This window comes from Girardinichthys multiradiatus, chromosome 2 (assembly GCF_021462225.1).
Source record: "Girardinichthys multiradiatus isolate DD_20200921_A chromosome 2, DD_fGirMul_XY1, whole genome shotgun sequence".
NCBI lineage: Eukaryota > Metazoa > Chordata > Actinopteri > Cyprinodontiformes > Goodeidae > Girardinichthys > Girardinichthys multiradiatus.
In genome coordinates this window covers 32,534,889-32,562,690 of record NC_061795.1, presented here as the reverse complement: position 1 = coordinate 32,562,690, position 27,802 = coordinate 32,534,889, and the positions used below count along the sequence as shown (strand labels likewise).

General features: G+C 40.1%; 1 protein-coding gene across 6 annotated transcripts in view; it reads left to right on the top strand.

The window, feature by feature from the left end:
- The first annotated feature begins 632 nt into the window (after positions 1–632).
- Positions 633–27,802, top strand: part of LOC124859245 (genetic suppressor element 1-like) — a 54,042-nt gene continuing 26,872 nt past the window's right edge. Inside the window, exons 1-2 of one of the 6 annotated variants that reach the window (XM_047351942.1) lie at positions 21,432–21,570; positions 21,782–22,039. Coding sequence is in view for 3 of the 6 variants with exons in the window: in XM_047351925.1 (XP_047207881.1) it covers positions 1,188–1,224 (37 nt within the window). In the remaining 3 variants the exon portion in view is untranslated. Of the gene's footprint in view, positions 1,225–15,907; positions 15,932–21,431; positions 21,571–21,781; positions 22,040–27,802 lie in introns of those variants that run through there. The other 5 variants (XM_047351925.1, XM_047351915.1, XM_047351933.1 and 2 more) reach the window with 5 other exon arrangements.

The following is a 27,802-nucleotide window of genomic DNA, read 5'->3' as shown; positions in this document are numbered from 1 at the left end:
GAAACCACAAGAGGCAAAATGACTCTGTGGAGTTGATGTGGTGCCACCAGTGAGCAGAGCACCAGAGGCACTGTGCATGATCACTACCCTTGGATGGAGGACCAGTGGGAGTTTTTGCCCAATTTGGGGGTTGAATAGTAAAAATTGTAAAACTGTAATTTTGCAAAAGCAAGTCTGAGATTGAAATTAGTGGTCCGTTGATTTTCAGGACAAAAAGATGAAGAAAAGAGGAGATCAGAATAAAGCAGATGCTTAAGGGCCGGTTTAACCCCCCCTCCTTCTTTCTCTTTTTCTCTCCCATGATGAATCAGCTGTCACTCAGGCACAAGTCCAATCTACTGATAATGAGAACTGCATCAACACCCTCTTGCCTCTCTTTCCCCTTTCTTTTTCTCTCTCTTGTTTTACTCACCAGCTCCATCATCCTTCCTCCTTTCTTCAGATTGCACACAGTCACACACAGAGTTGTGTGTGCACCAACACAAAGTCATTCATCTCTCCCTCACTCATGTGTCTTATGATCCTCCTTCCCTACCCACCGTCCCTCCTCCTCCTTCTTCTCTTTCTAGCAGATCTGAGCAGCCAGTGGTGGGACTGAGGCGAAGGAGGGAGGATGAAGCAGGAGTAAAGAACAGAGGAGCACAAAAACAGATCATTAGACGGCAAATGAGCAAGAGGCCGCTGAGTGAATAACAAGGAAGGGATTACAAAGCGCAGGACTCTAAAAAGAGGAGAGGACACTGACTGAAGACTCTTTCTATCTGCTCTCTCTCCCCTTTTTTCACCCTTCCTGTCAACCTCCCAACTTCTCTCAGAGATTCTCCCCTCCCAGGCAGTCTCCTCAGAGAAAGATGGCACACTCTGACCCATCCTCAGCTCATTTTCCTTTCTCACTTTGCTCTCTCTGAATGCTTTCTTTTCTTCTCTGCTCTCTGCACGGGGTTCATTCCAGGAAGTGAGGAGTGAGTAGGAGGAGGGGAGACAGAGGCTGACCTCCCTCCTGATTCATCCTCAACACCCCCCACTCACACCTCCTCCTAGGGCCTGAAGGGAGCAGGCAGGAGAGCAGGAAGCTGTCTGATGACTTTCACCCACTACACGCTCTTTAACCTGGTCGACTGAAGCTTGATCCTGCTGCCTCCATTGACCCGGACTCTCAGAGTGAGAGCAGGAGAAACCAGGGAATCATGTTTGGATTAAAGTCACCACACTTCTACCTTCCAGGTAAGACCATTTTAACTAGAATTGCTACTGGCAGTTAATTTCCTGTTAATTACAGCCTCTTTTCAGGATGTGGTTCCTGTCTTGGGCACGTTTGATGTTTTTTATTTAATATATTTTTTGACACACATCAATTCGATTGTTTTAAATGGAAGAACAAAGAGTAAACATTTCACAGTGAATGTTATTTTCACGTTTATTCCAGAGACTCATTCATTTTCTCAGTCTGACTCAGAATTAATAATAATATAATAATAATATATTTGATTAAATAATAATAATTTGGAGAAAGTGGACAAAAAGACCAAATAAATCATTAAATAGCGCACATATTGTTTGCCAGTATTGCTACAATTTAGTTATTTATTTCTTATCTAATATGTCAATTATTTCTTTATGTATTTGCTGTCTATGTTTTGACTTTTGAGCTGCTAAAATAAAACGTAACAAACTCATTCACAAAGGCCACCAAAAATGAGTTAATTACAAGAAAGTGAGGTAAATTTCTATACTATATATATATAATGAAATGACAGCTAAATATATACGGTCATTTTGTGCCTAATACCTCTCTGCCAAGCATCTCCAGTGTTTATTGTCTGTGGGAACTGTGAACAACTGTATGATACGCAGGTGTCAGAGTGGACGCAGGTGTGAGGTTACCTGAAAAGGATGCTTAAACACGCCTGAGAGTTGAGTGTGGGAATTAAGCTACAGGGAGAGGCAGGAGGAGGAGTAGGAGGTCAGTGAAAAGGCAACAACCAGAGCGAGGATTAGAAATGACAACCTGGGGAAAGAAAATAAAATAAAATAAAATAAAATGTGTGCAAACTGGGATTCAGGGTGTTTATAGGGAATGCTGTCGGTCAGAAGTCAGACATGTTTTTCTTCTGATCCCCTAACACAGATCTCTGACCTCCTAGTTGTCTGGGCCAGGCTGTGGTCAGTGATTAAAAACCAGTCTGTGGTGACAGGAGCCCAGAAGACAGAAGGAAATGGGGGCCTGATGGAGGGCAATTAAAGGGCGTGTGCCAGATTAAACAATGCACTTTGCCTTCTGAATCTTTCATGCTACTTTTTAAATTATAGATCTGCTTTCATAAATGATTGAATCTGTGTGATTATGTGCTGCTTTGTCACTGTTTCCATATTTCTACATGTCTCTGTGTGCATGCGGATAAGATAGGAAGAAGATCTCACCAGGAAGCAACACTCCCCTCTTTTCCTCCCTCCACTCTGGCTTTCATCCCCTTTTCTCAGCTTCCCAGGTCTCATGTTGTGTGTGTGTGTACTTGTGCGTGAACTTGTACATGTGTGTAAATGGGTTTCTTGTCAAAGCTGGCACCTTTGTGTGTGGCCGTGTGCACCTGTTTATGTCTGTGTGTGTGTGTGTGTGTGTGTGTGTGTGTGTGTGTGTGTGTTTGTAAGAGCTCTCATCACTCACACATTTCAAGATGCCCCAGCCCCCCTCTTGGTCCTAACTGCCGTTGCTGTGGAGACTGTGTCAGCCACACACTCGCTCCTCAATGATCATTTCACAATGTGGAGGGTGAGGGGAAAGCGTGTGTGTGTGTGTGTGTGTGTGTGTGTGCGTGTGTGCACTGTGATTACAATGTGATTAGTCAAGGTGGAAGAAGCGCAGCTGAGTGAGACTGGGTGAGGAATAAATATTGAAGAGAACAATAAAGAATAGTTGTGTGAGCTGCATTTAGCCATTGTTACCCTGAGCACATCGTGACCTTAACATGATGCTACCACAAGGAAAAAAAGAGGATGGCATTTTGCTATCCTCTACTCTTAAGACCCCCTGCAGATATGAACTACACACATTACAGCAGTTTCCTTTTATTTTCAAAGGCTGGTCACAGGATCACTTTATACATTTTTAGGAAAAAGAGCGTTTAGATCTCTAACTAATAAAGTGAACAAAAACTTCCAAACGGTGTAGAAACTTGTGTGTGCTTTGGTGGCTCCTTGAATAAAAGCAATGTGCTTCAAATAAAGAAATATTAAAAGGTAATGACCCTTTTTTTGTTTAAAAAGTAAAAGTCTGGTTGAAATTTCTCTGATTAGAAAGCAATGAATTGGTTTGAAAGTGTTTTCAGTGGGTATTCGATCAGGTATTTTCAGCGAGAGGGTGGTGTTTCAGTGATTTACAGGGCCTTTCAAAGATACAGTATTCATACCCCTTGTAGTTTTTTCCCATTTCCTCATTTCCCCACCATAACTTCAATGTATTTATTGCCATTTTGTCCGATGGAGAGTGGATGGAAGCAGTGCACGAGTGTGGAGGAGAGGATACATGAGGCATGTTTTTTAGCATTTCTTGCAGCTTTAAATTTGAAAGTGTGTCATGCATTTGGATTCAGCCACCTTTCTCTGTAGTTACTGTTGCAAATGTTTTGGGCTATGTCTCCACCAGATTTACACAGAGACAGAGACTGCAGTTCTTACCCATTCTTCTTTGATAAAAAACTCAAGTTCAGTCATATTTGATAGAGTGAATCTGTACTGTTAACATCAGTTTTGAAGCATTGCTACAGCTCAATCAATCTATCAATTAGATTTTGGTCTGAACCATTCTAGTATATGAATATGCTTTGGTTATTGCATTATAACTCAAAACCTTCCATGTTTTTGAGTTATAATGCAATGACCAAAGCATATTCAAAAACATGGCAGCCACCCATACAACAATGCGCCAGACCCCTTTGGGGTGGTGAGCCCATGTGAGGCCATGTGTTGGTAGGTTTATAATTGTGACATACTTAAATTACATTTTTGGATGATAGATTGAACAGTGACCAACAGGATGTTTAAAGTTTGGTATATTTTTAAAAAAATAATTCTGTTTTAAAGTTCCCAAAAAATGTAATATTGAGTTTTATGTTGAATATGTTGGATTTAAACAAGGCTTTATATTTAAAGGAGTGTGTGCTTTAAATGAAATTGTTGCATGTTGTAGATTGCCTCCTTTATTTTGTGTCTTGTTTATAATACAGTCTAGTTTGATTCTTTAAGTTCAACTTGGATATTTTTTGATTACACGTTGATATGATGTGTTTTACTCAAAGCTATTAGAAGTAAAATCTTAATAGTAACAACACTCAAAATACTGCGTTGTGATAAAGCTAGATAGAGCCAATATTAACTTATTAAATCCAAGATGAAATAATAAAACTTTCTGGCTTAACGTAAACAAAGGTGATGAATCTATTTTTCATGGGATTAGTTGACAGTTTAACAAGGTATTAATTCCACCACACCTCATTATAATTTCATCAGATGAACATGGCTCTGATGTCTACATGAAGAATGCACTCTTTCACATTTGGGTTTAGACCAGTTCAGGCGTTCACTCATGCACGCACACGTTAACCATTGTGAGTCAATAGGGTGAGAAATTCATATCGTTCAATAGTCTATCAGCCTGCTGTATTTATTGGCTGATGTGGTATTTGCGAGGGCACCATAACAGTATTCGACTTGACCCCAGCATTGATCTCCATGATACATGTTCAAACTGCAAGGACACAGTGGTGTGTGATTTATGGCAGACGTCATATGTATGCACAGTGCAGTGTACATACTATGGGTTTAGCCTCATCTTATCCTGTGAGCATTAGTTTAAATACTGTTACACAAAATATGCTAAATATGCAAAAAATGCACGTTTTTTGCAGTAGGATTCTGTGGGCTAATTCAGACCTAATGGTATTCCCAATTAAATATTAAAGCATTCACAGCAACACCCAATTTCAAAAGCCACTGAACATGTGATAATCTACATTGGTTGCCATATAGACTTTTAAAACAATCCCATAACTTTTGAAGCAATTGCTAACTGGGAGTTTTGATCTGCTGCTTTCTAACTTCCTGCAGTAGCTAGCTGTGAAGGTACTAACACCGGTTTAAACGTGAACAAAAACATTTTAGTTTTGGACTACAACAGGCAGCATTTTTGCTAGTTAATTGTTGAATCCTTCACCCACCACAAGGGGGAGTTTCAGTTTCTGCAGCAGTGTCACCAGCTTAATGACTTAGTCCCTGTATTTAGGATGTATTCAAAAGCAACGTGCAAAAAAGGTAACAACAATTCCTGGTGTTGTTTGGAGACTTTGAGGTGAAAGCATGTATCTGTCATGTTTTGGTTGGAAGACTCAAATGCAGACACAAATGGAGGTGAAACTGAGTAATTTAATAATAAAATAATGAGAACTTACTCAATGATCAGGCACACTAAGAATTGGCATGAAGCACAGGAAATGGAACAGCATGGAACAAGCAGCTAAACAGAAGAATCCAGAGAAGTTAGTAGCATAAATATGTAGCAGCTGTGGCAGAGTGAAAGTAGGCCGAACTTTCAAGTAAGGAGGAGAGAGACTAATTAATCTGAATGGGGCTGAACAGATCCAGGGGGAAAAAATCTAACAGAAATAATTCAAAATGTTCAAAAAACAGAAGAATAAACAAAGAAACTAAACACAAAGAAATAAACTAATAAGGCAAGACCTTAAGAACATAAACAGCAAGAAAGTGGTCAAAACACAAACACAACACAAAACCACCAAAGCACTCACAGGTGGCACAGTCCTCACCTAGCAAATCCTCTCAGCTGTAGCAACAGCAGGAGATTTTCACCCAAATGCATCCAAACCGCAAATGAATTGAAATGTGCGAAGCCGTCTCTGGCTGAGTTTCTTGTATTTTAAGGACACCAAATTTACTTTCAAAAATGCAACGTACAATATATATAGTTTTCTAATTTTTAGAAATCTCTTCATTCACAGATTTTTTTCAAAACTGTTGTACAATTTATCCCAAACCTTTCCTAAAGTTAATTTCAGATTGCATCAGCCTCATAGAAGTGATAGACAACTCGAGTTTGGAGAGACTACTTTGATAATCAACAGTACACTAAACTCGAGGTTTTACAAAAAGAAAAACCAACTAATAATTTTCAGTGTGAGCCCAATCCAAGCTGCATTTTTCTTTATTTTTCTGAAAAAATGCCTAATTTGACTCCTTCCATGCCTTTCCATTGTTCCATTTTATTCAGCTTCACTCTGATTTCCTGGCCATTTTGTTTTAGATTCTTTGTGATTCAGCAGAACCAAATGTAGCTCTTCTTTTTATTCATTATTTTAACCCTTGAGAGATCCCAAGGACATTTTGTGCCATTTATGTTTTCATTATTTTCAAGCCATTTTGGCTGTGTGGAATGAATATAGCTTCAATTTGCCCGAGGATATTTATTTTTAAAAACAAGTGATTTTTTTTCTCTTATTTCAAAAAATTAACTTAAAACAGCTATGCAATATAAAAACCGATACCGACAAGAAAAATAACGTCCTTTTGAGTGCGAAGTGATTTCTTTTTAAATCTGACAATGCAAACAAATAAAAAAATAAATACATATACAAGAATCCGTGCTGCTGCCAATCATTGATCCATCACAAGGCCTACTGCTAATAAAAATCAAATACTTATTGAAAAGTATTTTATGCACAATATTTTAGTAATTTGTTACTCTGAAGTTAAGTAAACATATAGCGTCCTTTAAAAGGTTGAATCCCCGCAAAATATAAATTTATATATGAAATGAATATTTCAGAATTAAGTAGTAGATTGTTCAATTTAAAGTTGAAAAAAAAAATCAATAGGTGTAATTGTTTTAGTAGTTTTTTGGAGGTTTTAGTAGTTTTTTGGGAGGTGGACATTTTTTAGTCATTGGGGTCAAATGCATTTGAATTTTAAGAGTTAGGGTTAAGAGTTAAATAAGACATAATTTAGTGCATGTCCACATCTGCATGCTCATACATAATTCTTCTCTGCATACATGTGTGGAGTTTCTTTGTGTACTCGTGCGGGAAGCTGAGATGGGTGCTGCCTCAAAGGGAGCTGCTGTCAGGATCTGCTGTGCTGGTGATTGTGTGTTTGTGAGCATTTCGGTGTCCTACTGTGTGCATGCTTGTGCTCACCAGCGATGAAAACAGGGTCACGGTGCTCCACCTCAAGGGCGCTGTTATTAATGAGATGAATAAAAGACCATGACAACAGCTTAATAACACAGAGGAGATAAAAACCACAAACTCACATCATGTGGCAGCTGGATGACTTTCTCTTGCCAAAACAAAAGCACAAAGAATGAGATAAATAAAATAATCTATATTTCATATTTTCTAACCTCCAAGGATAGTGAAAATCAAACCAACAAAGTAGCATGAGTAAAAACAAATGAATAAACAGAATGCTTGGTAATTTTTCAACCAGGAAACAAACAACTGAGCAAGAAAGCAAGCTAGCCCAATTGGTAAAAGAGCTGGTGTTACTAATGAGCTCTTAATTAACAGAGGACTCACTGACAACATGAGCACACAGAGCAACACACACACTCATACAGGCTATCGTGCTGGCTGTGCAATGTTTACATTCATTTAGAACAAGCAAAAAACCTTCAGATCTCACACACACACATACACACACACGTGCGTGTGCACGTCCACGCTCAGATGTAAGTTGTTTACCCACTGGGCTGTTGGAGATGTGGATAAATGCCAGCAGATTTTGACCTGAGGTTATAACAGAGCAACTCCTGGTAGCACTCACCCTCTCTAACAGACTCACATACACACAGACAAGCAGACATGACATGTACTAACACTAATACTAAAACTGTGATAAGCAGTTTGATGTGCAATAATGAGCAGATGGTGGAATGAGAAGTTAAAAGCAGAAAAAAACAGATGCAATTTGCAGGAATTAAAGTCCCAAACAGGATGGCTTTCTGTATAAAACAAAAAAATTTGAAAAAAATATCAAACATCGGAACCTTCATACAAGTGAAACCTATGGAGTAGGCCATTACTTCTGTTGGACTTTCACCATTTACATGTTAAGGAAAATTGTCAAAACATAATTCCTTAAATAAGTTCAATTGTGTCTGGGGGAAACCTTTACACTTAGACCATTAAAGAAAACCTCTAGTGTTGTATTTTTCATTCACTGGCAAATGTACAATGATTATTATATTGGTTATAGAATATGGATTTTTATCGCTAGATTTGCCAAACTACAAGGTTTTCAGAAAGTGCACTGAAGAAAAAACAGATACATTTGCTTCTAGTGTATTTGGGTTGATGACATCACAAGAGGCACAAAAATAAAGGTTGGGTGTTGGGTTGTCAAGAAGCCAAGCTCACTATCCAATATGGCTGCTGAGCATGTAAAATGTAAAAGTTGCATAATATAAATTAGCATTTTGATGATTTATATCTTTTTAAACAAAAGGCACACACAGTGCCATAGAACATTTATTTGTGTTCCTTTAGCATTTGAACCTCTTGTATTGCTAATTGTAGTTAAAATATCAACTAAAGTTCATTTCACTGGTTTTCTGACTTGCAACTAGATAGAGCTCAACTCAGGTGTGACATCACCATATCCTAGCTCTGACCTCTTAGACAAACTGAACTCATTATTATTATTGTGGGTGTTTGAGGAAGTTTTTATACACTCACTAGCCAACTTGTTTGTTACACCTTGCTAATACTGGGTCGGACCCCCTTTTGTCATTAGAATTGCCTTGTGTTTTCTTGGCATATAATCAACAAGGTGTTAGAAACATTCCTCAGAGATTCTGGTCCATAAGGACATGACAGCATCACTGAACTGCTGCAGTTTCTCAGCTGGACATCTTATTCCACTATGCACTTTGTGACATGGTGCATTATTGTGCTAGAAGTGGTCTTTAGGAGATGAGTACACTGTGGTCATAAAGAGATGGACATGATCAACAATAACAGCTCAGGTAGGCCGCAGTGTTTAAATTGTGCTCAATTGGTTACAAAGGGTCTGAAAACTGACTGTGCTAAGAAAATATCCCCTCTAACAGTACTCCAGTACTACCAGACTGAACCATTGATGCAAGGCAAGATGGATCAATGCTTTCATATTATTTACACCTAATTCTGATCATACCTGAATGTTGCAGCTAAACCTGAGGCTCATCAGATCAGGAAACCATTTTACAACATATTATTGACAGATTTTGGGGAGTCTGTGTGAATTGTAGCCTCAGTTTCCTTCTCTTAGCAGGCAGGACTGGCACCAGATGTCGCCTTTTGCTGCTGTAGCCCCTCTGTTTTAAGATTCAATGCGTTGTACATTCAGAGATGGTGTTCTCTATAGTTGTAAGCTGCTGCTGGTTTTATATCATTTCCAGTCAATTCATTCTCCTATGACCTCTGATATCAACAAGCCATTTTCGTCCACACAACTGCTGCTCACTAAATATTTTCTGACCATTTTAAGTTAACATTAGAGATAGTTGTGCATGATAATCCCAGTAGACTGGCAGTTTCAGCTGAAGAAGCAGGTGATGCAACAGTTCTGACCTGAAACCTCTCTGAATGGAAAACATTGACCAGATCGTGTATTTATAAAGACTTTGCTCAAAATGATAACAGATATTTGAGACTGACCTTTGCCAAACAAAAAATTGACTTGCACAGAAGACCTCTGATCAGTTGCCTTATACCTTGTGTGACGTCACCAGGGTAATGTGAGAGCTTGTTGTGATAAAGATACATTTAAACTTGATCAAACAATAATTAACAACAAAAAAGCAAAATAAATACTTGGTTGGTAGCTTTAACTGCAGTTCCCTTCTGAATGGACATGCACAGTTCATAATGCAGATGTCTGCTGATGCGAGACTCCTTTTGTGCGGTTCACAGCACTCCGAGCAGCAAGTAAGAGTGTGTCCTGGCCCACACACCAATATGCACAATCACACACACATGTACGATCAATTATGCCGCTTCACTAAAGAGCCTGTTGATTACCCCCGGGCATGACTCTATCTGCCACCTGGATGCAGCATGTTGGCAGGTTCCAGCAAACCTGCATGAGTCGCTGCACATGCGCAGGTGCACCTACTCACAGCAACATATGCAAGCCAATTTACAGCATTTTGTTTTGTGGATTTATTCTGTTTAAACAACAGTCAGTTGCTTCTGAAAATAGGCAGCAACTGACAGATTCGGACTTTAATGGGGATACAGAAGCTCAGTTCTTCTGTTCATTGTTTAAACAGTGTATTGTTGTTTATTAGCAATTTTTTGGAAACTTGGAGGTGGTTTATTTTGCAGAAAATTATGTTAATGTTATATTAAAGTGATAGTATAAAGAAAGTGCACCCATTGTCAATTCTCGGGTTTTACCATACAAATGTTCTGGTCTTTACCAGGTTCCAAAATTATTTCAATCTAGCATTAAGTGTAACACATACAAACCACAGATTACACCACGTTATGTTTGATAAAAAAAAAATTTAAAGATTATAAAAGCAAAGTACACCTAACCAAAAATCTAGATACCGGTACATAGCAAATGTGTAATATGTAGTAACCTAGTTTTTAAAAGGGGTGTACTTTCTGTTTGTATGATTTTGAACTTTTATCAAGTGTGACTGAATCAAACATTAGTTTTTTTTATGTCTGAATTTAATTAAACATCAGAAGAGAAAGTAAAACAGAAAGTCAAAGCAAATGTAGTCATGGGATGTGAGGAATGCAGTCATGCATGTCATTTTCTGTGTCAAAGAAGAATAAGCTGTTCACATAGCTTGGAAGTGTACGAAGCCCTTGTGAAAGTATAGTAATAAGCAAATCTTTCAATTTGTTGCTTCCAATGTGCAAAAATTTGATAAATAGTTTTTTAGGCATTCTGAAGGTCTTTCAAAGTTTTCATGGGATTATGGCTGCCTTTTTAGTATAAAACCTGACCTGTGCCTTCCAAAAGTATTAATTTATCTTAAATTCTTATTATTTTTGTAGGAATTTTTAATGATTTAACAAGACAACATATGACATAAATGTCATAGGAAGTCAAAGAAAAATGATACATGGTTTTCAAATAAAAACAAATTGCTTAAAATCTGCATGCATTTTAAGTAATGCAGTCCTCCCATGTTTAAGTTAATTTCAGTATGAATACAGCCGTTCCATGAATGCTCTGTGAATGTGTCAGAGGTTTACTAGAGAACGTTACTGAGCAAACAATATCAGGAAGACCAAGAAAACACCAGACTTGTCAGAGATAAAGATGTGAAGAAATTCAAAGCAGAAAAATAAGCTAGAAAACAACATCCACATCTCACTCTGGAGGAGCTGCATAGATCCACAGCTCAATTAAGATAATTATTAGCTATGCACTTCAAAAATCTGGCTTTTATGGGAGAGTAGCATGAACAAAGCCATCACTGAAAACAAGCCATTATAAAACCAATTTGCAGTTTACCATAAAGCCATGTTTGGGACACAGCAAACATGTGGATAAAGGTCAGATGAGAACAAAATGTAACTTTTTGGCCTACCCTGTCATAATTGTCGATTTTTTGTACTTGCTTGTTTTTGTTATTGGGTTATTTTGGGCTGTTTATTGTTGTCACTAAAGGTGTTTCATACCTAGTATTTCTTTAAAGTAACCAATCTGTTTTGATTGAATCTGAAAACTACCAATATCAACACTGTCAGATATAATTCAGTATTTTAGCACTGCTAATAATCTTTTAGCTAAACCTTTGAGAGATTTACAAAGACCACTTTAAAACACACTGCTAGAAAGTTTGGCTTTGGTAGCAAAGCATAAAGGTTGTTTAACAATTTTGCAAATCCACTCACCTAAACAGAAAACTGTCCCCTCTGCTCCCTTATGCTTTATGCTGTTGCACATACAGTCAGTAACCTTCAACACACAAACGCCTTCACAGAGCATGCACTTGCTCACATGCAACCTTGCTCCGCACCAGGCGAGTAGGTAGACCTGGGCTTCCGGGGCTGAAGCCCCGGATGTTTTCTGAATAGCCCCGAACTTCTTGATAGAAGAACTTTAGAAATATTAAAAAGATGCAGCTACTAAATGGTATAGGAACTTCACATTTTTATTTAAAAACAATCAGATTTTTTCAAGTGTGTTCCATATAATCACGTCCCGCTCCATCTAACCTGACAATGAGTTAAAAGGAGAAGACAAAAAAATAATTATTTGCGCACTTGCGGCACCGCGAATGCACAACTACGCTCACAGCCAGAGACGGACTCCATTCTGGAGAAGTCCAGAACAGCAGTTTACTCCAGGTCGACCTGCCTCTTTCATGACCTGAAAAGTTACACTGAGCGGCTCAAACAGGACTCATTTCAGAGCAACCGTGGAGCCAACCGAAGAGAGGGAGCCTGGAGGGTTTGGACGCAGAGCGGTATAACCCAGACGAATATATCGGTAAAAGACTCGGAAAGAGCTAATTATAAGTTACAGCTAATCACTGATTCACCCAACAAGACATGAGGTAGAGGTTCACTCTAATGAGCATCTTCAGGGTCATGATGAGGGACTTTCACCTGAGCTACAGGTGAAGTTAAATGATCTGTGATAGAAAACAGTAGCAACCTTCTCTGTGAGCTTCTAGCGGGATTTGCATCATAATGTGAAAATATCTGGTCCTTTACTTCAGTCAAAATAAAGGCATTTAATCCTAACGTAGCTGAACTCATTAAAAGGTCCTTCAGATCAACACATTGATCTCATTACAGCAGCCAGTCTTATAGTCTAGTTCTACATGTAGAAAGAAAAAAGTGTTCTTCAATAAACCAGGAAAATATCTCCTAGTTCCAATAAGACGTAGCAGAAAGTGCAAAAGTAAGCCTCCCTCTTCTCTTTCATATCTTCTGTGCTGATTCTAAACATAAAGCTCTGGCTTTAAAGATGCAGTATAATTAAGAAATAAATCATAGCAATTAATCACAGGTGGACCATTGATTAGTTAACTATTTTATTTTTCTGAATTACACATGTAAACTAAACTAATTAAACAAGGATACAGTTTTACTGAAGGTGAGACATACATACCATATGTATACAGTTATTAATAACTGTAATATTAGTACTGATAAGGTCCAGGATGAGGCTCTATGCTATATTTTAAACACCACAACTTAACACCCTTTCCTCTCAAAGTGTTTAATAGTGAGAACTGCATTAATGTCTCACATGTTCAGTGCAGAAGACTGTGTTGAAAAATGTTTCTTTTATTATTATTGGCAGGACAAATTTCTCCAGAAGTGGAATGAAGGGCTGAAAAGATTCATAAAAGAAGGAACAATTTTAATAAAATGTTTTGAAAGCTCTTGGCATAATAAAATAAATGTGTTTTAGGATTTTACCATTTGACTAAGATTTAGGAAAATCAACTTTATACCACTTTCCTTTTTTGAAATATAAGAATAAAGACAATGGATCCTCAGGAGTGGAACACTTTGATGAAAATGTAATGTTTAAAAAATGTAATTTATGTAGATGACAAAAGAAGCACATTTATCTGGCCCAAAGTAAACATCTCTGAGTTTAAGAAAAACTTTTGTCTCAAAAATTCAGATTAAGTTCTTTTCTAAATACCTCAAATGTGTGATTATTTGCTTCAGCAAAATGGTTTTTCATCAGACCTAAACTCTGTTTCTTCTCATCTTCTAATAAAAATAAAAAGTAAAATTATTGCAAACCTTTTTTGTTTGATTCACAATAATTTACATTCAGTCTAAAACCAGCCGAGACAGAGAACTGGTACAATACAGGGGTTGGACAATGAAACTGAAACACCTGGTTTTAGACCACAATCATTTATTAGTATGGTGTAGGGCCTCCTTTTGCGGCCAATACAGCGTCAATTCGTCTTGGGAATAACATATACAAGTCCTGCACAGTGGTCAGTAGGATTTTAAGCCATTCTTCTTGCAGGATAGTGGCCAGGTCACTACGTGATACTGGTGGAGGAAAATGTTTCCTGACTCGCTCCTCCAAAACACCCCAAAGTGGCTCAATAATATTTAGATCTGGTGACTGTGCAGGCCATGAGAAATGTTCAACTTCACTTTCATGTTCATCAAACCAATCTTTCACCAGTCTTGCTGTGTGTATTGGTGCATTGTCATCCTGATACACGGCACCGCCTTCAGGATACAATGTTTGAACCATTGGATGCACATGGTCCTCAAGAATGGTTCGGTAGTCCTTGGCAGTGACGCGCCCATCTAGCACAAGTATTGGGCCAAGGGAATGATATGGCAGCCCAAACCATCACTGATCCACCCCCATGCTTCACTCTGGGCATGCAACAGTCTGGGTGGTACGCTTCTTTGGGGCTTCTCCACACCATAACTCTCCCGGATGTGGGGAAAACAGTAAAGGTGGACTCATCAGAGAACAATACATGTTTCACATTGTCCACAGCCCAAGATTTGCGGTCCTTGCACCATTGAAACCGACGTTTGGCATTGGCATGAGTGACCAAAGGTTTGGCTATAGCAGCCCGGCCGTGTATATTGACCCTGTGGAGCTCCAGACGGACAGTTCTGGTGGAAACAGGAGAGTTGAGGTGCACATTTAATTCTGCCGTGATTTGGGCAGGTTTTATGTTTTTTGGATACAATCCGGGTTAGCACCCGAACATCCCTTTCAGACAGCTTCCTCTTGCGTCCACAGTTAATCCTGTTGGATGTGGTTCGTCCTTCTTGGTGGTATGCTGACATTACCCTGGATACCGTGGCTCTTGATACATCACAAAGACTTGCTGTCTTGGTCACAGATGCGCCAGCAAGACGTGCACCAACAATTTGTCCTCTTTTGAACTCTGGTATGTCACCCATAATGTTGTGTGCATTTCAATATTTTGAGCAAAACTGTGCTCTTACCCTGCTAATTGAACCTTCACACTCTGCTCTTACTGGTGCAATGTGCAATCAATGAAGACTGGCTACCAGGCTGGTCCAATTTAGCCATGAAACCTCCCACACTAAAATGACAGGTGTTTCAGTTTCATTGTCCAACCCCTGAATGTCCTATATTATTTTGATTTTAAATTACCTATAAATTGTCTTATTAAAATCTAAATATTTTGGATTTGGTCTAAAGCCCCCAATGTTTTGAGACCCTAAAAACGCCCCTGCTCCGCACCCTGACTACATTTGCATAATCTGCATAATGACGAAGGCTTTAATTGCCCACACCCAGGTAAGGGATCATGTGGTTAAGTGGGAGATCATAATTATGTAAATAATTGGCCCTGACCACAACAAGCTGCTGCAACTGCCTGCCACCCATCTGGAGAGAGAAGGAAATGGGATTGATGGAAAAAGAGGGTGGAGAGGTTGACAAGGCAGGAATGGAGAGAAAGGAAGGAGGAAAGCAGGAAGAAAGAGATGCATTAAAGTTGATAAGGAGGTGAATTGGAAGAAGAGGAGAGAATTGGATTAGAAGCTAAATGAACATTGAGAGGGGAATGTTTTGTTAGTTAGCATCTGAATTACTTTCAGTGTGAGGGCAGTAATCCTCTGACCCTGTAATCTTTAACACATCAAATCTTTACCGATGGCTTCATTGTCAAAGATTACAGAAATGCATCAGCATGGAGGCACATACATGCCCCCCCCCACAAACACACACACACACACACACACACACACACACACACACACACACATGCCTGCCACTGTATCCGCTGCACAGATGGCGAAGGCAGCCGCCCCTTCACGCAGACAAAGGGAAGGTAATTCTCTCTGCAGGACGTGAGCAGAGCCGGAGCTGGAAAAGAGCAGCACACTTCAGCGCTCCCCTGTTTCCTCGTCTCAGCCTCAGGCCAGCAAACATCATAGGGGTAAACTGGCAACGCATAAATGATGCTGTGTGTGTGTGAGTGTGTGTGAGTGTGTGTGTGTGTGTGTGTGTGTGTGCTGCTGAAACAAGCTTGAGGACGAGAGACAGAGAAAATTAAGAGAGGGAGATAAAAAAAAAAAGCAAGGGAGAGTGCAGAGAGGGAGGAGGTAATAAACAGGATTAGGGCTTATCTTTACAGTGCCGTGTATGATTGTGTGTGTGTGTGTGTGTGTGTGCGTGCGTGCGTGTGTGTGTGTGTGTGTGCATTATCATATGCATGTGTGTGTGTAAATGTGGTGTTTCCAGTGTGTGTTCTGCCTGAGGACGGAGTGACTGACTCCAGTTTTACCTTTGCGAGAGTGTCTCCGTCCCCCAGGTATCTCTCCTCTCAGGACTCCCTCTGCGTTTTATGTTCTGTGTGAGTGGGTGTGGATTTATTTACCGTATTCATGTTTGTGTGGGTAAGAGGAGCGTGTGTTAAAGCCACTGTTACTTTTAAGAAGTGAAAATGCGAGGATTTTCACATACATGGTGTTTCCCTTTCTAAGTATTTGTGTTTGTGCAGGGCCATAGTGATGGTGAAGGTGCCATTGTGCACTCTATACATGTATCTGTGTCAGTGCCTCAGGATAAGAAGCACACACATCACCTTGCAGCCTTTGCAGTTACTCTTCAGCCCCTGAACTGCCATTAAAGGGACACTACAGGATTTTTAAAGAGAGGGTATATGCAGATAATTTCTTACCCGCAGTAACGTTACATCCCGATCAGTTGGAACCAGATCCTGAAGCCTACAGAGAGCGGGGCCAAGACAAAAATCAATAGAATAGATTTGCTTGAACCAGAATAATATTTTTGGTTTTTACACCAGTTTATTAGATCAGGTGCTGTCTAAAAGTATTTGCTCTCTCACAGATTTCTTCTGTTTTTTGTGATTTTTGTCATGCTTAAATGTTTCAGATCACACACATGTTATTATCAGAAAAAAACATAACCTGGGTAAATGCAAAATGTAGCATATGATGATTGTATTTATTAAATTAAAAAGCTATCCAATCCAACCTGGCCCTTATGTGGAAAAGAATGAGAATCAAAGTTGCTAACATTTAACAGTCTGGAATGGGTTACATAGGCATCTCTAAAGCTTTCGGACTCCCCACTGAGGACCATTATCTGCAAATAGAGAAATCATGCAACCAGCTTACCAAAATTACTATAAGAGTGCATCAACAACTCAGAATCCAGAGCAACATCTGCACCGCGGGCCTCACTGGTCTCAGTTAGGGTCTGTGTTTTTGATTCAACAATAAGAAAGAGACTTGCCAAAAATGGCAAGAGGTTATGGGAGTGATCTAAGGCAAAAAACACTGCTTACCAAAAAGAACACCAAACCCTGTCTCATGTTGGCCAGAAAAAACATCTCGATGATCCCCAAGCCTTTTGGAAGAAATTTCTGTGGACCTGAAAGACAAAAGCGGAACTTTTTGCTACATCCAGTGATAAACATAGAATATCATTCCAATAGTCAGACATGGTGGTGGCAGTGTGATGGTTTTGGGGCAGCTTTACCTGAAGACTTTATGGCACTTGTTGCTGCCAAGGGTGACACATCAATATAGCATTTTCCCTTCAGTCATCATTTATATTTGCTCAGGTTATCTTTCTGTGAAATTAAAATTTGTTCATACCGCTGTAACAAAAAAGCAAAAACTCAAGAAATATGTGGTGCTGTGTCTTCTGCAGGTAAGATATTGACTGCTTATAAACCTTTCAGGAAACCTGGCTTTAAAAAAACAGTGAGTGTGTGCAGATATGTTTGTGTGAGAGAGGGACAGGAGAGGATGGATTTAGTTTCTGCTGTTTTACTTGTCTAGCTATGTGGCAGCAATGTATGTGACAGTGTTTCTGTTTGTAATCTCCTACCTGACCACAGCTAACAGGCGGCTTCAGCGTCTCACTGGCTCGGGACCGGGGGAGAAGGAGGAGGAATACATTTAAATAATCAAGGGTTTGAGTTCATGGCTGATATTATGCTTCGCTGCTTTTGTAAATGAGCATCTGTGTGTGTGTCTGCATGTGTGTGTCTACGTGCATCCTTTTTTTCAAAAACATCTGTGGATGTCTTGGTGGATTGTTCCTATATCTGCAGCATTATTTCCTCCTTCGACAGGGATGAATAGAAGGTGGATGTGCTTGTGTGTTTTATGTGTATGGCTGTGTCTGCATACGTGTGTGTGTGTGTGTGTGTGTGTGTGCTTGCATGTGTGATGGATAGAGGGCTTTATGAGAGAGGAGCAGGCTAATGACCGGGTCTCCAGAGGCGGTGAGATTCCCGAAGCTATTACGGCTGGAGTTCATAATGGCCTCTGAGCTGGGCCTCTTTTACACGATGCTTAATGGGGGATCCTACAGTTACCACGTCGAGCATAACCCGCACCTCTGTGAGCTTTGACCCCCCCCCATCCAACTCTGCACACAAACATGGGCGCATCTTCAGTCGAGAGGTTCCTGCACCTGCACGTGCACATATTTGCACTTTATCTTCCTCTTTTTCACCCTCTGGCAAACACACACTCAGAGAGATGTACAACCTGTATGGGTCACAAAGGATGCAGGTGAGACACCCACCTCAGAGAAAACCGAGAGTGTCTGCCTGCAGTGCACAGCCAAACCATAAATCATGTCAGGCTGCACGAGTCTCTGCAGACACAAATACACACGCTCACTCCCCCTCTTTTCTCCTGTGTAGGTCTGGGTACAAGACAGAAAGAGAGAGATTTGAGGATTATAGGGGAGTCTCGCTTACTTCTTTTCTTAGCCAGCATTTCCTCTTGAACTTGGTGCTTCCAAAGTGAGGAAGGTAGAAAGGTAGTGGGCTGTTAATCTGTGTGAATTATTGACTAATGTAAATCTTGTATGCATACCAGTGTGGGATTCCTTCATCAGTGTTGGGCTAGAGCATGTAATAGGACTGGAAGAAGAACATCAAGGCGATTTTTTTTTTTTTCAAAAAAGCAATTGGGAAAACAGGAGGGAAAGAGAGAGTGAAGGAAATCGGAGACCAGAAGGATGGACAAGGTAGAAATCTACACTCTGAAGCACAAATTGATGCAAAACAGCTGTTAAGTAGCTGCAAAGTGAAGCAGCAGCTGCTTGGAAGACATGAAGAGAGGGATGAGGAGATGAAGGGATGAACAATCAGGAAAGAAACAGGCAGAGAAAGCCCAGGGGAGATGTTGAAATATTAGACCAAATAAAGTAGGCTGAGAGAACTTACTGCACACAGTGGCAGAGGGATGCCATTGAACATGTTCATTCCTTTATCCTTCTGATAGTATGTTTGTATACACCAGTTATCTAGGGTATAATCCTATGTAATAAAGCCAAACTTAGTCAAAAATGATCATTTTCCCTGAACAAAATAAGAACGTTTTAATAATTGAATTCTGTCTCTCTTTTTTCTTCCGTTCTAAGTGACAACAAATCATCTTTAGAGTTTTTCTGTTGGTTTTACAGTCTGCCGCTATGCTCCTACCAGTCTTTTTCTCCAGCTGTGAGAACCAGGTATTGTTTTTCCTTCTTTTTCTACTTTATTTGACAGTTGGTGTTGAGATACTGATAATGAACACATGAAAGACTGCAAATGTTGCAGGTATTCAGCATTTAACCAACAGTCTACCCAGGAAACCCAGCAAGCTGAAGGTTTGCAACCTTCAGCTCAGATGTGTTAGCTGTGTGCCAGCTACAGAGCACAGAGGTTCATTTTACTGTTAATAAATTCTAATTTTGCTCAGACCATATAGCTCCAAGCTGTGTCTCCAAAAGGTGACTTAGAGATATCGTGCCAGTTGGTGAAAAATCCGCCATATTTTTACATGATGGCTAGAGTTGCTTTGCATATTTTATAAACCAGTCAGATGCTCAAACGTACCTCAGTTAAATTCGTAAATCTTAGTAACAGAAGTTTCCTGTGTATGATTCATTAGCAGGTAGCCTACAAACAATGGCAAGATACTACAAGATAACCATAACCGCTGGGTTATATCCTCTATACCAGGGCTATATTTGTATTTCCATCTCCATGAAGGAAGACTTCATGTTTCTTTTTGGTCATTGTTCCAACCTGTAACCTCCCTCCTATCTATTGCTTTTTAACCACTTTTTGTGTTTTTTATGTGTTATTTTCATTGTTGTCAAGGTTAAATGTGTATTAGGTAACATCTAAATATTCTTCTGTTCTCCTCTTTTTAATTGATAAATTTAAGGTGTTTTACCAGATGCACAAAGCAGTCCCACGTAATACAAAACATCCAGATGCTGTGTGTACTTTTTTTAAGATTTCAAGGCACAAGTGGCCTTTATTTGCAGTGTTTAGAGTGGAAAGGGGCAGACAGAGGGAGTAAGAGATGAACCAAAGGTAGTGTGGTCGGGGGTCGAACCTCAGGTGACTTCATTGGGACTAAAAGCCTCTGCATATGCTGTGCATGCTCTGTGAGAGAGAACGCCACACACACATCATCCCTGAGTACTTCTTTTTGCTACCATGGACAGCAAATGTAGACAAACTGATAGTTTTCATGACCAAATACCTCTGTTTTTGTTTCATTTGTAATGATGGATGGTCAGTACAAATATAGCAGGTTTTTAGTTTACTTTTTTAAGCTGCACAAAGTGCTTTACTAGGTGTTTTATCCAAATGTCTTTCCCAGGGGGCTCCTATGTAAAGGGGCGTGCACACAAACTGCCATCCTTGCGATTATTGGACAACCTGCTCTTTCGCCCGAACCATATTTACATTACTCTTGCCTTTTTTTTTCACATTGTTCCTTTAATGGTCCTCCTTGATTTTGTGTTCTGCTTTTAGAAAGGAACCACCTCTGCAGACGTTCTTGATCAGAGGCTTTTTAGGTGTTCTTTGACACATTCATTTTCATCGCCAAGATTCATATTTTGTTTTTTTGTGTGTGTTGTTGCAGCTCATAAGTTCATTCCTGAGTGAACATGCAAATGAAGAACAGAAAGATTTGTTCAGGTTCAAATTTTTTACACAAGGTCCCCACAGGGCCAAGACCTTGCACCCACTAGAAAGACTATATATAGACCTATATGACCAATCAAAAAGTGACAGAGCTTATAACGTTTTAGCAGAACCTCCTGATTAATATTTCTACTGCTGGTAAGGACAGTTATTAGCAGCTGTGGCAGCCTGTTACCGGTATTATTGTTAATCAGTTAAACATGGCTGTTAGTAGCTCTCTGAAGCAGTGGTAACAGCAGGAGGAGCTGCCTGGAACAGACCTGATTGTCTCCAGCGGACAGTAAACATGTCCAGGCTGTGAGGTATCTGCAGTCTGGGCTCATATCTTCCTTCCCCACATCCCTCCATCTCTCCAGGGAGCATCAGTGGAGCAGGTGCTCACTCTCCTCCTCCTCCTCCTATTCCCCTCCCTCTGTCCCTTCTCTCTCCCTCTCCCTCCCTCAGAGGACAGTTAATGAGTTGCCCTTCTTCTTCCCTCATCTCCACTCCGTGTTTGCCTCACACACAGTAGTCCCAGGGATCAAAGAGTGCGTCGCAGCGCACGGAACCGTCATTTGTTTACGCGATGCGCGAAAATCGTGTGCTTTCCTTCCGCTGAGGTGGTGAGTTTAGTGTTTTCTGCTGCTTCAACAAAACTGTCATTGTTTCGTAATTAGCAGAGTGTCTATCAATGACCTGAAATATATGCCTTCTCCTGAAGTCCTGCTGATAAATGAAGCTGATCAAACTTCCAGACTCCTTTTACTGTTTGCTTTGTTTATACTTCTGATGATTCTGCAATGTCATCTTCAGTTTATAATCTCCTTTTTTCAGCTTCAGACGGACTGTTCGACGTGAAGCCTGAGCTATTTCAGGTTTAGTCCACATGAAGGTTTGAAAGTGAGTGTGATTGAATCAGTCAGCAGTATGTAATCAGACTGGTTCGGCTTGACGGACGGAGTGAAGGCAGCAGGGATAAAACGGCTTCTGCTGCTTCCTCACATAAAACTACACTGGACTGACGAAGCGGAGACAAGGGATAGTAGACGTTACGCGAGCGCTCAGATCACACGTCAACGGCGCCGCCATATTGTGAGTGGCATCTTGTTGAAATAAAACACATAGCTGTAAGGCGTTTGCATCACACACACACACACACACACACATATATATAATTTTCTAGATATTGCTCGATATGTCTGCAGTAAGATGAACATGTATTATCAAACACAGGACTGACTCATGAATTTTTGTGGAATATAAATGAATTATAATGTTTCTTCTATTTGGAAATTCCACTTTCCAACTATACAAGCACTGGTTTCTAAGGGTTTCTTGCCACTCATAATATGACGGGCGAGATGCGGTATTGTTTCTCCTAAGCAAACCAACTCTAATCTTATAAGTCTATGTGAAAACGCACAGAAAGCATTCGTTGTCTTATTTTTCGGTCTAATTGATTCACTTCCTGTTGGGGACAGGTAATTGTGTGTGACTTGGCACAGCAGGGAAAATCAGGCTCATAAAGGTGTATGTGGTCTCTTCTTGTTGGGTGTCTTCTTGTTCCTGTCAAACTTGTCAGTGATTAAACACTGCACCTGTTTGCTCATGGTAAACGCAGGTGTATACAAATACATGCAGCATGTGTGTGTGTGTGTCAGCCGGCAGTTGCCTCCTGATGGTTTGTCTCCCAGCACCCCTGGGAGACAGAGGAGTTGCTCTTTAATCCGGGACCTTTAACAGCAACTGTATTGTTTGGCTGAGATAGATGCCGGCGGGCGCATCAGCAGCAGTCAAGCGGATCCCGTCGCTTTTGTGTGTGTACACAGCCCGCAGGTGGAGCTCAACTCAACACACGCACACACACACACACACACACACACACACACACACACACATGTATGCACACCGAGCACCATGTGCTGCTCCTGACCTGCCGTAGACCAGCTGCTCAGCAGGGGTTACTGAGTAAACCTCCAATCTCTTTAATTACCTCCTTCTCATATAGTAGCTGTAAACGCATGGCTTCAGATTCACCCCACTGTCTTTATTTCCTCACCTGACAAAATATCAGTAACATGTTAAAATATGTTTTTTTTAATCATGTCAGCTCTGTTGAGGTTACAGGTTATGAACATAATTATGCCTTTTTGATCACTACTGTAGTCTGATATTATACGTATTAGTGTATCAGTTAAATGTCAATATTTTTTTTATTTCACAGGATATGAAAGTGCATTGGAAATGTGGCAAAGATTATGTATGTAGGTTAAAAACTAACACAGCTACAGCGTTTTAATTCATGTGATGCAATTTACATTGAAACGTGTAAAAATTTGAGAACCAAGAACCAGCAAAAGTTTCAGCAAATGTTTATTGATGAATGTTAATGATATATGTTTTTTTTTTGCTTTGTAATAGTTTTTTATTTAGTTTAATATGTTACAAGATAATTATTTTTAAACATCAACCAATGAGAGAACATTGTTGCATTAAACAAAAAGATGTTTTTCTTTTACTGTTTTTCAAATTAAATATCATAGTTAAATTCTGAAATTAAATTAAAACATAACTTGAAAACGTGACCTAACCAAACAGTTTGATTCTTCTCATCTTTAGGAAAATCAAGCTTTTATGTAAGCAAAGGTTTAACATTGTGCCCAGGCTATGTTTCTTAGAGCAGTAAAAAAATAACAAATATGTTTTTGCATACCTTTTACGTTTTCCACTGAATATTTTGAAACTCCAACCCACGATAAAAAATAAAAAGCAGTGTCTAAGGGGCAGCAAAATCATTTGAGTGCTTTGCAATTTCATTGTATTTTAATGGGTTTTTATGTGATAGGCCAACACAAAGTTATGCATATTGAGGAAGTGGAAGGAAAATAATGCATTGTTTTCAAGTCTTGCCACAGATTCCCGATCGAATTTAGCTTTGGACTTTAACTAGGCCATTCAAACATATAATTATTCTATGTTCTAAACCATTCCATTATAGTTCTAGCTTTCCCCACATCCTCACAGCAGGATGCTGCCAAAATCATGTTTCTAATGGGAGTGGTGTGTTCTGGATGAGGAGGTTTGTTTTGCAGTGTTAGTTTTCTGCTGCACATGAGGTTATGTGGGCCAAATAGCTTATTTAAGATGTCAACTGTCCAGGGCACCTTCTTTGATGTTTGTTGCGTCCTCTTCATGGCTTGTGGCAAACAGCAAACAAGAGTTCTTTCGTGGGTTTGTCCACTATTTGTCCTGTCTACAGATTCTCCTATCTGAGCAGGGGATTCCTGCAGCTCCTCCATTAGCCTCTTGGTAGCTTCTGTGATTGCTCTCTTCGTCCTGCCTGTCAGTTTTGGTGGTCGGCCATATCTTGGTAAATTGGCAGTTGCAATCCCGATTATGGACTTCTTTATGTTGGTCTGTCAGAAAACAAATAACATAAAGTTGGTGATAGTTGCAGAGCAAATGTGGAAAGGTTTAAAGCATCTGAAAGCATTTGCAAACACTTTCTTACTGCTCTTTCAATAATTTCTGATGATAAATAAAGAAAATAGATTCTTAATCCTGGAAACAGTATTTGAGTACCTAATCTGATTTAGAGGCCATCTGGTATTGTTCTGCAGCTTATACAACAAGCAGTCACAATCAGATATAAATGAGAGGTGGTTAGTGGAACAGCTGCTAAAACTGCTCTTCTTTGGCCTAATCTGTAGTCTGATACAGATTAAGCAATGCTTTAATCTCTAAACTATCCTTCCAGTTATTATTCTTTCAGGGTTTTTATTATAACACACATCTCATGTACACACTGTACTTCACACTCACCCAGCACCTGCTATGGAAGTAAAGTTTGTGTGCATCTGCTATCTGTGTGTCAGTACACATCGCTCCTGTTTGTTCAGATGGTCGGGGTCTAGCCGCAACGATGTCAACACCTGGCGAGCTGAAGCTGTTTAACTGTCTGACATCACCGATCGTGCACACGCACTTCCAGTTTCATACAAACAAAACCCCATCGGCAGAAGTCAGAGTGTGACTTGCTCGCCTCAGATTATCTTATCTTTTTGCATCAGAGACCAAACCATAGATTGGAGAGGAAATCGATGACAGAAAACAGAAGGGGTAAATGCTGCTGGACACCGAGTGGTTTCACAGACTGGAGGGGAGGAAATGACGAGGCAGAAGAAACGATGACACTGACAGAAAAAGAAAAGTGTGAGGCATCCCAGAGCTGCTGCTATTTATGTCCTGGCTCTACATCTGATGGCAAATGACAAGATGCTCGTAGACAAGTACACTGATTAGAGAAACCGAGAGGGGGGGTCACTGAAAGAGGAATACTGCCCTGCAGCCAGAAGGAGGTGAAAGGGAGGGAAAGAAGAAGAGAAACGAAGAAACAAAGACTCTTTTTTGTTTACCAATGGCCTATATTATAGATCCATCAGTAACAGTTTGATTCCTCCACCACTGCTTCTGCCTTTTTCCATACTGGGTGTGTTGGTTATTACAGTTTGTGGTTTTTCTGCTCCATTTATCCTAGAACTATAAATGCTCGCTGGCTGTTTGGTCCCGAGGGGTCACGTGCATACGTTTCTTTGACGCACAAAAAAACAACAACCAAGAAACGCCTTAATCCTGAGTCAGCTAATTGTTAGTGTGCAGACACCGCATTCATTAATATCTATGTGTGTCTTCAGCTGCGTTGTTTTTTTTTACTGTTTAAGTGGACTCAATCATTTGAGTGTGTGACAATCTCAGTGTGTGTGTGTGTCGGTTGTTTATGGGTTGTAAGGATGTGTTAAGTGTTTCTGTGCGAGCTGCAGAGTGACTTCAGCTACTAAAGCCATTTAGCGGCCCCTGGAGTAACCCTGGAGACTGCTGTGTTGACGCCACTCTGACTGCTATTACAGACAAGTTTAGGAGGCTGTAAAACATTTGGCTACTTTTCCTTACTCTCTTTCTCTCTCCTGTGTGTGTGTGTTGGGGAATTTGAAAAAGTCTGCCAGCTATTGTAGCAGCCACATGAGCCATTGTTGTAATTAGCATTAACTCCAGAAACACATGTCTTAAAGTTTAAACAGAGCACATTTTCATTGTTTGGGTGTGTGTGTGTGTGTGTGTGTGTGTGTATGTGTGTGTGTGTGTGTGTTTGTGTGTGTGTGTGTGTGTGTGTGTGTGTGCGCGCGCGCGTGTGCGCGCGTTTGTACGCTGAGGAGGTATCAGGCAACTGTTCACAAACACAACTGAGGATAATCAATTTAATGTCTAAGTGTTGACATAGACAGGATTACACACATGGTGGTGAGATCAGAGTTAGTGTGTTACCTCATTTTCCACACTACCTGCCCTCACACACATATATTCTCTTTTTCTTTAATGATCTGAAGGTGCAGAGCAGGTACTCCCCTTGCTGTCCTCGCCGTACCCTGGGGTCCAGTCTGTTTTTTTTGTGAGGGAGCAGGAGTGGAAGATGAGAAAGTGAGCGATGCAGAAAGAGAGGCACTAAAGACACAGGCCCTGACATGTCCTACATCACTTGCATCGTGCTGAGCTGATTTTGATTGTGTAGGTGTGTGTGTTAGCGTTTGGATACATAGAGGCCCACCCAGATATTATTTCCATTTTGGCAAAGGTGAGAGAACTTTTACTAGTTTTTAGTGCCAGGGCTTTGTTGTCTCTTTAGTGATAGGTAAATAGTCCAGAGGTAAATGTTGCGAAAATACTTGCAAGGCATTGTGCCAGCAGCAGTTGGTACATTTGCAAGTATTCACACAACTCGAACTTTTCTACATGTAATCATACTATAAACACAAACTTGGATGTATCTTTTTGGGATTTTGTATAACTGACCAGCCAGAGTCAGTCAAAGAGTCGATGCTTGGTGGAATCGCCTTTTTCTGCAATTACAGCTGCAAATATTTTGGAAATCTCTACCAGGTTTCCACTCCTAAAAACTAAAATTTCTGCTCATTTTTCCTTGTATTCCAGTGCAAAATCTGTGAAGGCTTGCTACAGATTTTGACAGGTCTGGCCTTGTACTGGACAATTCATATAGACCACTCCATTGTACTTCCCATATGTTTTTGTGGTTGTTGCCTTGTTGGAAGGTGAACCTCTGGCCTAGTCTCAAGACTTTTGCAGCATCTAACAGGCTTTCTTTTAGGATTCCCTTGAATTTAGTTTCATCCATTTTCCCATCAACCTTGACTAGCTTCCCTGTTTCTCCTCAAGAAAAGCATTGCAAATGTCATATCTCACTGTGGAAATGCATTTTGCATGTAAGCAAAACATATTCTATTTTGGTCCCGTCTTACCAGAGCACCTTCTTCCACATGTTTACTGTCTTCTACGAGGCTTGTAGCAAACAGGACTTCTTGTTGTTTTGTTACCTAACCCCGCTTTTAAACTATCTCAAAACCCTATCCCTGACCCATCTGGTGAGTTCATTGGGCTTTGTGTTGCTGTTTGTTCATTATCCCAGTTTGAATACTTTTGCAAGCTACCAAAGTTTAAAGGGTAATTAAAAATAACAACCAAACCAAACCAAACCACGGATTCTTCGCTTCTGCTTACCAGCTGTGTATCATGAAACCATCGGCACAGATACTGTAACTGTGCTAAAGACTTTTTCATTTTCAGATTCAGCTAAGCACCTGGAGTCAGGAAGAACTGCAGCAGGCGCAAATACTGTGGAAACAGTTCATTCTAAACTCGCTAAAAAGCTTTGTCTTTTGCAAGTGTCAAAACAGTTTTACTTCCATTACCTCCCAGTGATTTAATGTTGTGGCTGGTTGAAATGTGTGCAAGCCTGAGATTTTGTCTCTTTGCTCTGTAGATAAAAGGACTCATGGAAAGTCA